We start from the raw sequence: 12,877 nt of genomic DNA on the forward strand, positions 1-12,877 counted from the left end.
TTTGTTTTACTAATAGATGTTATCGATCAAGTCTAGTGTTTGTCATTGACATTTGTGATGTGACTAGATGTGGAATGCATTAATATTTTAAGGGATTGCTCTGTTCATAATAAGAAGAGCTGGCTGCTGCTGTGTCCTGTAGACACGTCAGTGTAACTCCTCAACAATAAGATGCTGTCAGCTCCCATTAAAGCCGTAGACAGAAAGTAAAGCCAGGGTTCCCCCTCTACTGTAGGTCATCAGCTATGACTTCGCCCTGCCACTGACGGTCAACGGAGTCAAATGGCCCTCCTCTTCGTCCTCTTCAGCCTCCTCCTCCTCCTCCAGCCCTCCTTTCCTGACAGCAGAGAGCAGGAGGGATTTCACAGCGCCTTCTTCCTGCATCGCCACAGAGGAGCGGCAGCCAGTGTGGATACACGCCACAGGTGGAGCCACGGAGCTAACTTGTGTGGTTTTGCTTCATGCTAGCTTGCTTGATCCATTCCTGCACCTGATTTGATGTTCGTTCAGTGAGTTGTTGGGGGGTCTTAGCTATCCCCTTGTTGTATTGAGGTGAAGTTGGAGGAAATTAGGTCGTTCTCCTTAGTTTCACCCTCAGCATGATGCTGCCGCTACCATTCTTGATAATTTGTGTTTTTCTAATGACCATCTATGTATATAACGTTTTTATTCCCTTTCTATGTAGCCCTGTTTGCCCCAGTGGAAATGTCCCCCACCAGCCTACAGTTTGTTGTCAAGTCCCAGTCTGATAAATTCTCTCAGGTAATTCAGTTTGACCCACGGTCCTGGTATTTTCTGTGTAGCAGGCATCTTTTCATTTACAACCAGATCCAGTGTAACATTTGTGATAATCCCATGACGTACGGCAATAGTTTGATGGGTGGGGTTATTAATGACTTTTCCGCCCCTCCTTCCCTTGGCAGAGCGTTGAGCTGAAAGCTGCGTGCCAACAGAGCGTCTGCTGGCACGCTGTCCCAGCAGAAGGTGTGCCTTGGTGCTTTGACCTGCGTGGAGCAGGAGCAGCAGCTGAGGAGCTGTGCACGATGGCTCCAGCCTCTGGCTTTCTCAGGCCCGGCCAGTCCGTGTGTGTGAGCGTGACCGTCAGCCCAGGAGCCATCACAACCGGTCTGTGTTCACCGTTTGTTGTAATAGAACATTTTATTTAGAACCACTTTAAGGTCTCCCTATGGAAATAATCAAAAATAAAGAAAATGCCAACTAATTTGAACGTGCATTCACTAGGATGGATATGAGAGTAAGACATTTACCAAAGGACAAGGTTTTATGTTCATAGTATAGATTTATACTGAAGGTGACAGGGAGCCAGTGGAGTTTAGTGTACAGCTGTCTTTTGTTCTAGCTGCAGTTTATGGAGGGTTTCTGGGGGGCACGGAGGGAAGGGAGCTGAAATTATAAAGTGGAGAGGTGAGTGGACAATGACCCAGTTTGAGAAGGAAGAGCTTGATGCTGCAGAGATGAAAGCAAGTTAACCAGGTGATGATGTGGAAAGTGAAGGAGATGATGGAGAGGCTGTCCAGGATGAGCCCAAGGCTCTGAAGCTGAAAGGTGGCACAGATGCAGGAATGCTCAATGGATATTTAAAATTTTGGTTAAAGTTGACTTTGCTCAATAAGCAAGTGAGGTAACTAATGTGGCATGACGTCCACGGCCCGGGAATATATGGGCTGACTAGAGAAAAATGTTTTTTTTTGCTTTAACCCTGAGTTGTTGAAATAATTGCAATATTATATAGATCGAGTGTTTCTGGTAGCAGTTATCGCTGATTCTGTTCATGGACATGTGATAGACTTCTTCAGTCTCACAACAGGAGGATTTAGTTTGTGATGAACCAAAAACCTCTGACCTCTTTACTGTTACATTAGTGATCTATGCTTCCAGGCAGCACGACTCCTCCACCAATCTGCAGAACAGCCACAATGTATATGAACTTGGAAACAAGAAACAGCAACAGAGATGTGTCAATAAAATGAAGAACCATTGGTCTCTGCTTAAAGGTTTTTCCTCCCCCAGGAGAAAAAGTGACCAAACTGTCCATCCCGCTGTATCTGGGAGAGAAGGAAAGGGAAGAACTCCAGCCTTACAGAGAGCTGTCTGTCATCATTGCTCTCTGGCTTCCAAGTATCACCTTCCACCCCCGTCAGATCCTCCTCACCCCTGCACCCCTGAGACGGCGCGTAGTAACCAGCCTCACCCTGCAGGCTGCTGGCTATCCATGGTGGGCTCACAAACTTAAAGCTGTGCTGTCTGCCATGACAATGATGCATTTTTGTTGCACTTTTATATATTATTTCTAATTTGCTGTGTTTCCAGCCTTCCGCACTAAATGCATTCAGACAAAACAAAAAGCCATAGTCATGAATGGACACTTCTTCATTTGGAGGGATTGCTTCATTTAAATCAATCAAGCGTGCACACATGTGCTGTCATGTTGGCTGTCCTTATGCTGGAAACCAGGAACCAGATCTGCATTCTGGCCTTGTTTATATGGCCTATCCTATAACACTGCTTTACATATCATAAGGAGGGACACTGTGGAGGATTGAATATAGCATAAAATATATTATGCATAAAAATCCACCCCTCCACAGCTAGGCATTGCATTCTTTAACCTTTTGTAGTGATTTAAAACGCTTTAATAGAAGACGCTGTTCACAAAAGATGTTTGGCTTCAAGTAGATTCTCTGTGGACTTCCTGAAGCTTCTCCTCCAATCTGGACACCCCCCAATGTCTCCTACAGGGAAAGGAAACTGGCTAGCTGCAAGTTGACTGCTCAGAGTTAGTTACCTTTGCAGCTCTAATATTATAATACAGCAATAATGAGTCTAATTAAAAATGAATCCACTACCGGTTCAGCTCCCTGTGGTTCAAAGATTGTAAAAGTGTTACCGCTCCCTGAACTTTTTTACAGTTTATCGTCTCACAACCACGCCGTTCTGTGTTTTAATTGGTTTTTAGAGAGTGACCAACAAACAAATGGTGTATAGTTGTGAAGTGGAAGAATATAAGTCATATCTTTCACATTTCTAACAACAAATACACATCTGGGGAATGTGGTTCCAGCTCGTCTTTGCTCTTTCTAATCAGGCGGAGAGCATGTCTGAAGATCAGGTTGTAAGTGCCGCCACAGATTCCTACGTGGTTTAATGTTTGGACTTTGACTAGGCCATTCTGCCATGTAGTCAGGGGGCACCTGGTTGGGCAGGATTTTATTTGGAGTTGTTAGATACTGAACTATGTGGCTGTAATGTGATAAAATGTGAGATAAATACTTTCCATTTGGTCAATTCTGTCCTGTTATGTTAGGTTTTGACCCAGTGAGTCGCCTAAAGTCTCTCTTTTCACATTCGATGACGGATTATTTTGGTCTTTGTTGGCTGATCAGCTGTGTGCTGTTTGTGCCCGTAGTGGAACGACCATATTAGCAACAGTTGATGAGGTGGAAATAGAGAATGGAGCTAAAATACAGCCTGTGTCCATCATCTTCCCAGATGGAAACATCATTCATCCCCAGGAGTGCGACCAGGTAAAAGCCTGCAGTCAGCCTGATAACACTCACAACCCAGATCAAAACAAAAACACCATCAGCCAGTGTTAGATTAGGTGATATAGCAATATTTTAAACTAAAACATATTTACCTGGAGTGCTTTATTTCAGCAAATCGCTACAGAGGCTGAAGTTCTGCTTGAAGACATAAACTCCTCCCCCAGCACACATTTAGTGCCATTGCTTTAAAAGCCGGGACTGTATTTAATCTTCTCCCTCCCCACCAGCAGGGGGCGGAGGTGACCTCTCTGCTGTGTAAAGTGTCGTTCTGCTCCGACGTCCCTGTGTCGCTGTGCACGTCCATAATCTTCAGTGACCACATGCACAACAGGTAACCTGTCCTCTGCTTTCAGTGCCGAAGCATGGATATACACCCTGCTTTGGGGGAAATCTACAGTTTGAACCTTGGATCACTTCATTTTTCTAAATCTGTACAACTTTTTATCTCTTTAGATTCAAGATTGGGTTGTGTGCAGTCGCTGACAACTGTCTGTTAACGGTGTGGCCCTACATGGCGCTACACCGCACTGGGCAGCAGATCGTTCTGAAGACAGGTACTCCACTGCCTGCATGTGCTGCCTGAGTACCTGAAATCAGTCAACCCACAATCCTTTTGGGCACTAATCAAACAAATAGATTTGCTTCTGATTTGAAATGTTTTTTTATAAAGGGGCCACAGCTGTGGAGGCCATTCTTCAAAGCTATCACACACCAAGTCCTGCTTCTGGCCCAATTACGTCCTCGTCCTTCTCATCATTTGACCACAACAGCCAAACATACAACAACTTGGGTAAGAAACGACTCGTGTGGGATCAGTTCATGTGAGGCAGTTGCTGTAAAAGTAAGTACACACTTCTGAAACCTGAAACACGTCACAACACAATCAGAGAACCTGAACTGGACGTGGTTGTGTTTTATTTAGGAGTGTCTTGGTACAATAGTCATGCCTCATGGCTGTCATGGTTTAAAGTGTTTGGCCCACATGCAGAACACGATCAGGAGGCAGAGAGCAGTTTAAGATGTTTAGTTACAGGCGCAGAGGTACGCGAAGAAGGAGGCTCACTACGTGAGCATCTGATGAGGAATCACAGAACGAGCGGTCGACAGTGATGCTCTGCGGAGGGAAGGAGACAGGTTAAATGGGGCTAGAGAAGGAAACTGCTGTAATGTGGGTGAGCTTACCGTCGGGTTCGGTAAACCTAGCCGGGGGGGGAGTAGTGGAGGACGGATTCAGTGGAGCTCGTCTCTGAGGTGGAGCCAGGTGACTGAGCGACAGGTGAGCGGGTAGATGGGATTTGGCGGAGGTCCGAGCAGCACCGTAGCAGGAGGCGGTGGCGGTAAGAAGCTGGAGGAACCAGAGAGGACGCAGAGGGGAACTCTTGCCCGGCTTGGTTCCACCAAGGGGGCTCGAGGGGAGTGCCAGAGAGAAATCTGAGCGAAGGGGTTCCAGGGACTTGACTTGAGACTTCAGAACTCAAAAGAGCGTCCAGAGAGTGATCCAGTGCATGAAGTGATCTGTGAGAAACAGGAAACACGAGTTAGCGCTGGGAACAGGTAAACGGTCGAGAGACAGTGGCCACTGAAGTGTAACACAATGGGTTAACACTCTGGCGTCTTCCAGCTGACTGCCACCTGCTTTTAAGCTCCAGCACGGAGCTGCTGAACGAGCCGCATGTGCACACCACGCCCACCTGTCAACTGCAATCACCTGACAGCAAGCTGCACAGCACTGTCTGTAGAATCAGACAATGCCGTTTTGACACATTAGGTCCGTTTACACTACCCTTTTTTAACAGAGCCAAGACCAGTCCGAGCTCGGTAACCGAGATAACTCTTGTGTGTTAACGGTCAGCAGACTGAACTGGACCGCGCTAACTGCGGACCAGTTCCCTAGTAGGTCTCGGACTGTTTTTTTTTCTGTCCCGGTTTTCTGATAAAGAGCGCATGAGCAGACCGCGTCATCCCCTTACAGTCAGCTGACTGTCCGCGGGTTTTCCGGCGTGTCTTGCTGCACATCCCGATTCACACTCCATTCAGACAAATTTCAGACATTCATAATAATACTAGCTTCCTTACCGTGCCACACGATTTCCAGAGATGATTCTGCTTAGCAGTGTGATCAACCTCAGCGTCTGTCATTGTTTCCTGCGTCTGTAAATCCTGAGTAGACGTTCATTTGTCTCATCCACTTCCCAAAAGCCAACTCTCTCAAGTAAATTCACCAATGGTTGCCTTCTTCCCCTGACTCCACAAACACTGAAATATCACAATATCAAGCATAACTTCCTGAATGTTACGGGCGCTGCCGTTTTGTTTTGCTTGGTTCTGCCTTCAATCCCAGAGAGCAGCAGTACCGCAGATCTCCACTAGGAGGCGAGTAAACCGAGATAAGCGTGGTGCGTAAACGGTCGTCTCGGCTTGGTTAACTGATCCAAGCTCAGACTGGTCTCAGCATGGATCGGTTTAACAAGGCTAGTGTAAATGGGCCTATTATAGCCAAAGTGATATTTAACCGTATTTTGGCATCCCCACAGCAAGACCCTGAACACACCATCCCCATGGTGAAACATGGTGGCATCAGACTGGGGGGATGGTATTCTGGTCTGAGTTGACAGGAAGCTGGATAGAGCTAAACAGGACAAACGCTGTCAGAGCAGAGGTGTCCAGCTTTAGTCCTGGAGAGCTGCTGTCCCGCAGCGATCAGATGCCTCCTTTCTCCAACACGTCTGAATCCAGCCCTCTGCAGCGGTGAACGACTGCTGAAGAGGCCATTCAGCCTTCAGAGTGGAGTGTGTTGGAGAAGGAATGCAGGACAGTATTTCTCACTGACTGAAGCTGGCCATCCGCGTGTTAGAGGCTGGAGGTTCATCTTCCAGCAGGACAACCCTAAAGGTACAAGAGCTACAGTGGACTGAGTTAGATCAAAGTACGTTGATGTGTAAAAACTGCCCAAACTCAGACGTAAGTCCAATCTACATTGTGGCCAGACTTGAAAACAAATTAAATCTGAGTCAAATTCAGCTACTTCACCATAGAGAATGATGAAAGTGAAAGATTTTAAACTCTGTGTGTCCAAATCAGGTAGAAACATACACCCTCACACCTTCAGCACCACTTATGGCTAACAGTATTCAGAGGGGCACGTCACACACGTCAGCTTTTATTTGCCTTGTATAGTTTCCCCCTTCAGTGCTACTTTGCGCTGGTCTCACACGTGAAATCCTGATAAAACTTGTTGAAGTTTAGGATTGTAAGGGAAAAAGCTCAAAGGCTATGAATACTTGTGCAAGGCCCTAGACGTAGGCGAGTTTGCATTTGCCTTTGCATTTGACCCGTTTTCTTTTGAGGATTTCACTTTGACTTGATTGCAGGTCCAATGGCTGCAGTGACTAGAACTCATGGTGGCACATAGTTTATGAAACCAGACTTTAAAACCCCACGTTGAACTTCACCTGAGGTTATATTTACCTGGTCTTGACTTGCTGAGGACCACGTGTTATCCCACAGCGTTTACTTCCATGAATGTGAATATTTCCCACAGCGTGCACTAAAACCTCCCGTCTGCACATCTTCCCCGTTCAGACTCCTTCTCATATTGTGACAGCGTGAGTGAACCGGCCAGCAAGGATGTCTGTCCCAAAAGAGACGCTGCAGCCAGTCTTTGCTTGCCAAAGTTCCCTGCCGCCGACACAGAGGAAGGGCTCTATTACCAGCAGGTAGCACTAGCTGCAGAGCGGTGGTTCAGCCTCTGTGGATGGCCCGGCGGACCACACCCTATGTCTGTCCCGCACTCTCTCAGGAGGTAACAGTTTGACACACTTCCCACGAAGGTGATGCTTTTGAAGCCTCGACTGCACCTTCTGTTTCCACCAGGGTCGTGTCAGCCATTCAAACAGGAAACTCGACCGGCCGATCAGACCGCGGCGGCCGAAATACAGATGCAAGGTGGGCGGAGATGACACGCAGTGTTAGAGGAGAGTCGCTTAGAGAACTGGAGCTCTTGTCTGGCTGTGCCTGGTTCTGACATCTCAGAGAAGGGAACGTTTGTGTTGCAGGTCAGTGGTGGACATGCTGCGTCATCTGACTGGCCAACAGATCCCTGGCATCCCTCTGTGGCAAACCTTTTCCAGCGAAGTACAGCAGCGCACCGCTCAGCTGCTGCAGCAGCACGGGGCCATGCTGGCCTTTCTCAGGTAGGCGTCACCAGCGCTGCAGTGCAGGGACACCGGGCGGCTGCCTCCTGTCTGCCCCACATCCTCCCTCATCATTATTCACCGCTCATCATCCTCCTGTTCTCCTGCTACAGCCGTATGTTTCATTAGGATTTTCTGTGCAAAGCTAACCCAACTTAAATTGTGTGGTAGCAGTTTTGAGAACAGCGTCGTTTCTCATGCTCCTCCCCGCCACGCATCACGTTGTGTTGGTCTATCACATAAAATCCCAATAGAATGCACCTGCAGGAAAGCAGAAATGTGACTTTTTAAATGTCCGTTTCTCTGACTGAGCTCCTGTCTGCAGGGTGCAGGGAGCCTGTCTTTGTCACATCAGAGCCGAGTATTTGCTGGATGTCCTGGAGTTTAGGCACTGGTGCTCCTGGCAGGTACAGACATACGTGCATATCAGGACCTGTTTGTTCCTGAAGCTTTACTGCAGTGCTTTCAGCGCTCTAACCTAACCGCTGTAAGTCCACGCTCGTGTCTCTCAGGACAAAGACGCAGAGAACGGCCTGGACTGGAGCTCTGTGGACTACGAGTCTCTGAGCAAACGGTCATGGACTGATGTGCTGCTACAGACGTACAAGGTGTCAGGATCACATGTTACCTTGCATCATGTCATGGATTGTTAGAAACTTTTAAATGTCAGACATCTGTAGTTACCAGATCCCGTGCACTAAACAGGTTCTGGTGTTGAGTCGTGTGCCAGAGAAAGGTGTGACTACGCCTGTGACGCCTGCAGACACAGACCAGGTCCTTCTGGATGACTCCCAGCCTCTGGCCAGTAACGTCTACTCCCAGCGGGAGTCTCACCTGCTGTCATGGCTAAACACCAACTACCAGAAGGCCAGGAGGACGGTGTGGGACAGGGGTAGGCTGTACGCCCTGAGCTGACGTCGTTTAAATGCCCCGCCATTGATAAACCACTGATAACATTTTTCTTGTGTTAACATGATTTTCAGATGGAGTCCCGTCATCGCGCTGGATAGTTAACTTTGACTTGGACTTGACAGACGGACTGGTGCTGGCTGCTGTAATGGCCGCTCACTGCCCTTATCTGGTAGGGCTCGCCGTGTGGCGCCGTGCTCTGTGCCACGTGTGGTTTAGGTTCTTTAGCCGCGTGTGAAGGAAACGACTTTATAAGAAGTCACTACTACCATGTTTTTCAGTCTGTCTCTTTGGTATTCTCTCTGATAAACCAACATCAGGTGTTAAGCTGAAGGACAAAGGCAGCATTCTTATATTAACACTGTATTAATGCGCTGTTGTATTAAAGGATAGTAAAGAAGCTTCCTGATGATTTGCTGATTTAATTAGACGCGTTGTGCTCCTGATCCCTGCAGATAAGAAGCCACTTCCAGAGGATGTACACCTCTCCAAGCAGCCTGGAGCAGATCCTTCACAACAACGTTATTGTGGTTCAAGCTTTAACTCTGCTTGGTCTCAACATAAACATAAAGGTAAAGAACAACAGCGGCTGCTGGTTTCCCATCAACACGCCTAACATCCCCGCTGTGGCAGGATTCCCACGCAGTCCACTCTTCATTTGTGAAGAAAAAACACTAATCTTTTATGTCTGAATCAAAACTAACTATGGGAACTGCTCCTTTTTTCATGTTTGTGATTTAGTTTCTACTAAATAAAACGGAATAATAAGCTTGTAATAAACATCAGTGTTTCTCTGTGTTCTGCTCAGGCTGTCCTGACTGACTTCTCAGCTCCTGCTTCAAAATGGCCTGATGTCAGTTTCTGTGAAAGACAAAAAAAAAAACATTTACAATCTTTTTTTTAATTTCTTGTTTTTTCTCTTTATTCCTTCTCTTGTATGTAGAAAAACAGGGAACTGGTTTTAGACTTATTTTGTCACTGAGCCTTTTCAAAATAAAGTTGCTGCTCTTTCATAAAGCAATAAATACAAACTTAGAAACAGTTTGTTTATGTCTTACTAGGTATTCACGCAGGACCCATACCTGATTAAAGGTGCCTCCTTGGGTCTGGAAGCAGTTCTGGTTGTAAAGCTGTAGAGAAAATAGACTCTACCACGCTGCTCGCCATGCATAGGCTACAACCCTCAACAATTTAGCCCCCCCACCCCCCTAAAATAAACAGTACAATCAATAAGTAATTATTTTCCATCATGGCACTTTCCCCACATTTTGAAAAACACTGATTTACATGTTGCAATCAATATGTAGCACAAAAACGAGAAGAATCCTTTTTTTGTGTGTTTGTGGTGGACGTGGTCAGCCGACAGACCTGTGCAACGCCAACGCAGTGCAGCTCTTAGTTCTGTGTGTTCACCTGTATGAGACCCTCCCTCACTACCTGCCGTCACAGACCCTCACTCTGACAGGAGGCCTGCACAGCACATTCAGCACGCAGGTAACACACACACACACACACACACTCTGTGAGAGAGAAATAAATCCTTGTAAGTTAAATTAACAGGAGCACAGAGGATACAGAGAGTGGCTGAGTTAATGACCTTGATACATAATGTGACACATGCAGACACACACACACACACACACATTGTAATTGGATTATATAAAATGCCACACATGCAGCAATACGATTATAAATAAACAGATGTGGGTTTGAGTAATTATCCACATTATCGCTTTAAGCCCATTTAGAAGCTTGAGAAAAATGGATGTGGATGTTCATGTGGCGGAGCAGAGAGACTTCAGTGCTGCATTGTTTTCTGCAGGCAGCGTTTGTCTGGGTGTTTTGGGTCCTTCATCATCCATGAGTGTAAATCACTGTCTGTGACCTGCAGGTGCGCCTGAAAAACCCCTCCTCCAGGCCTCTCAGATACAAAGTCCTTCTTCTAGGAGAAGATGCCCATCTCTTCTCCCTTCCTGCTGGATCTATGGTCACAATTCCCACAAAGTATGTGAAAAGCATGACGCATTAGAAACAGCTGTAAAACGGGAAACACTACCTGCATTATTCATCTCCTTCACTACAAAAATGGAACAAAAATTAAGTACAATGTTCTTGAAATAAGTGTATTTGTCCTTGGTTTGTGCAGGTAAATAAAATTATCTGCCAATGGAACGAGTATTTTGACCCCTAAAATAAGACAATTAGATATAAAGCACTTGACATAAGATGGAGATAAATTGTTCCTATTTTAGTGCAAAACTCTTATTCCATTGGCAGATCTTCTTATTAACCTGCTCAATACAACTTCAAATACTCATTTCAAGAAAATGTTTTGTTCAGTTTTTGCAGTGCTGTGTAAAACTCATTTGAACCACTGAGTTCCAAACTAATTTTCCTATTTAGTTGCTAATTATTCATATCTTGTAAACTTCTTCCTATTGTGTCGTATTACAAAAACAAACTTTAAGGCACTTTTTATTTGTTAGAACAACACAAAGTAGTGTATAATTGTGACATGGGAGGAAAACTATATATGGGTTTAATTTTTTGCTTATTAAAAATGGCATGCATTTAGATGCCCATTATCCTAACAATGTTCTGAGGAAGTAGAAGTCATCTAACTTGTTGATAGCGTAAAAGTGGTTGGAAATGTGCAGATCCTGTGTATTGTGGCTTCCCCTCAGCATGATGCTTTGTTCCGGGTGATGTGCAAGATCTAAAAAATGCTGAATGCATCTTTGGCTCCAATTTGATGGTCCTAAATGAAATCAAGTGCAATCACTTGCTTTCAGGAGTCAGACTATTAGGAAAACAGGGTTGACCTGGGTGTAATTGAATCCCAGTCTAAATGCAGCTCTTCTGTTTTATGGCTTCAGAGGATTGTTAAATCATATCAATTTTATTTATATAGCGCCAATTAATGATGTCATCTCAAGGCACTTGAGCATGCATGAAGCGACAGTGGAGAGTAAAACTCCCCTTTTACGGGAAGAAAAACCCTCCAGCAAAACCAGAACCAGGCTCAGTGTGAACAAAACCATTTTGTAGACTAAGAGACTAGAGTCTGTGGCGGAGGTTCTCTGAGCACACAGCTACAATATCTGTGGTCTACAATAAAGAGTCCACTGAAGGTGAAGACCTAAATCCAAGTATCTGTAGCAACGCTTTAACTTCCTGTTCCCAAACACTCTCTATCCACTGAGCCTGAGCTCAGAGGCGCTGTCTGCGCCCAGCAGGTAGAGAAATCAACGCCTCCAAATCTTGTTTTTAAACGTAGATACCATAGAACATGCAGGGTTCTGCAATTTATATTGGAATTATTGCATTTAATTTCCACAACAGTAAAAGTACAAGTGATAATGTTTTTTATATTTATCTTATTAGGCTGATTTTTATTTCTAACTCCTCATTGAATAAAACGGAGGAATTTTCTTTTTGCAAATGTTTTAAATTTTTCTTTATTTTAAAACCTAATATAGGAATAAACTGGTGGTTCCTTAAAAATGACAACAAATGTCTTTTAGTAGATCTTTATCCAAAGTTCTAAGTATTTTTTAAAGGCCAGGTAACATTTGCAGACTGGACTGAGGGCAAAAGGGTCTGTTTGGATCATAAATGTTGCCGTCCGCTGACATCCAGCCATTATGCTTGTTTACTATGACTCGGTTATTTCTCTTGTAGCAATGACCAACAAAAATAGGAACTAAATAATTCACTTTTTTATTTAGTATTTATTTTAACAATGTTTGGTTAAAATAAATACTTCCTCTGTTTTTCTGTGAACAGTGCACAAAAGTTGATGACGGGTACATTATGTTAGCCATGATTTCTTTAAAATAAAGGACTCCGTCATAAGTAGGAGTGCTTCACATGCTTTTTAAATCTGTGTGAACAGTGTTTGGCAGAAAGTGTAAAAACACCAACAACAACAAAAAAAGCAGAACTTGTTTTGGGCAGGTCTGGTCCAGCTGAATAATGCTGAACTCATTCTGCTCAGTTCTCCTTCCAGCCGTAGTCCTGCTTATTAAATTCTAGCAGTTTCACTCTCCAGAGCTCGCTGTAAAATTAGCCTCTGACCCACTTTCAAAGCAAAAATACTGTGGAAGAACAAAGCAGCTCTGCAGAGAATCAGTGCACAAAGTTTCTGCTGACTCATCAAAGTCACAACCTAAAAACTGGAGCTTAAATAATATCAGTGATGAGCTGTAA

At 45.0% G+C, this 12,877-nt stretch overlaps 1 protein-coding gene across 3 annotated transcripts in view; it reads left to right on the top strand.

Annotated features, from left to right (window-relative positions):
- LOC105936507 (cilia- and flagella-associated protein 47) overlaps positions 1–12,877 on the top strand; it is a 56,665-nt gene that overhangs the window by 15,919 nt on the left and 27,869 nt on the right. For 2 of the 3 annotated variants that reach the window (XM_036128373.1, XM_036128375.1), the window contains exons 23-40: positions 236–425; positions 686–762; positions 924–1,125; positions 2,032–2,236; positions 3,428–3,545; positions 3,794–3,897; positions 4,020–4,120; positions 4,237–4,356; positions 7,149–7,368; positions 7,440–7,511; positions 7,604–7,759; positions 8,085–8,166; positions 8,272–8,367; positions 8,465–8,651; positions 8,743–8,840; positions 9,124–9,240; positions 10,028–10,162; positions 10,560–10,672. In XM_036128373.1, the coding sequence (XP_035984266.1) occupies positions 236–425; positions 686–762; positions 924–1,125; positions 2,032–2,236; positions 3,428–3,545; positions 3,794–3,897; positions 4,020–4,120; positions 4,237–4,356; positions 7,149–7,368; positions 7,440–7,511; positions 7,604–7,759; positions 8,085–8,166; positions 8,272–8,367; positions 8,465–8,651; positions 8,743–8,840; positions 9,124–9,240; positions 10,028–10,162; positions 10,560–10,672 (2,393 nt within the window). The remainder of the gene's footprint in view (positions 1–235; positions 426–685; positions 763–923; positions 1,126–2,031; positions 2,237–3,427; positions 3,546–3,793; positions 3,898–4,019; positions 4,121–4,236; positions 4,357–7,148; positions 7,369–7,439; positions 7,512–7,603; positions 7,760–8,084; positions 8,167–8,271; positions 8,368–8,464; positions 8,652–8,742; positions 8,841–9,123; positions 9,241–10,027; positions 10,163–10,559; positions 10,673–12,877) is intronic. The other variant, XM_036128376.1, reaches the window with a different exon arrangement.

Source organism: Fundulus heteroclitus, chromosome 24, assembly GCF_011125445.2.
Source record: "Fundulus heteroclitus isolate FHET01 chromosome 24, MU-UCD_Fhet_4.1, whole genome shotgun sequence".
In the NCBI taxonomy this organism is placed as follows: Eukaryota; Metazoa; Chordata; class Actinopteri; order Cyprinodontiformes; family Fundulidae; genus Fundulus; species Fundulus heteroclitus.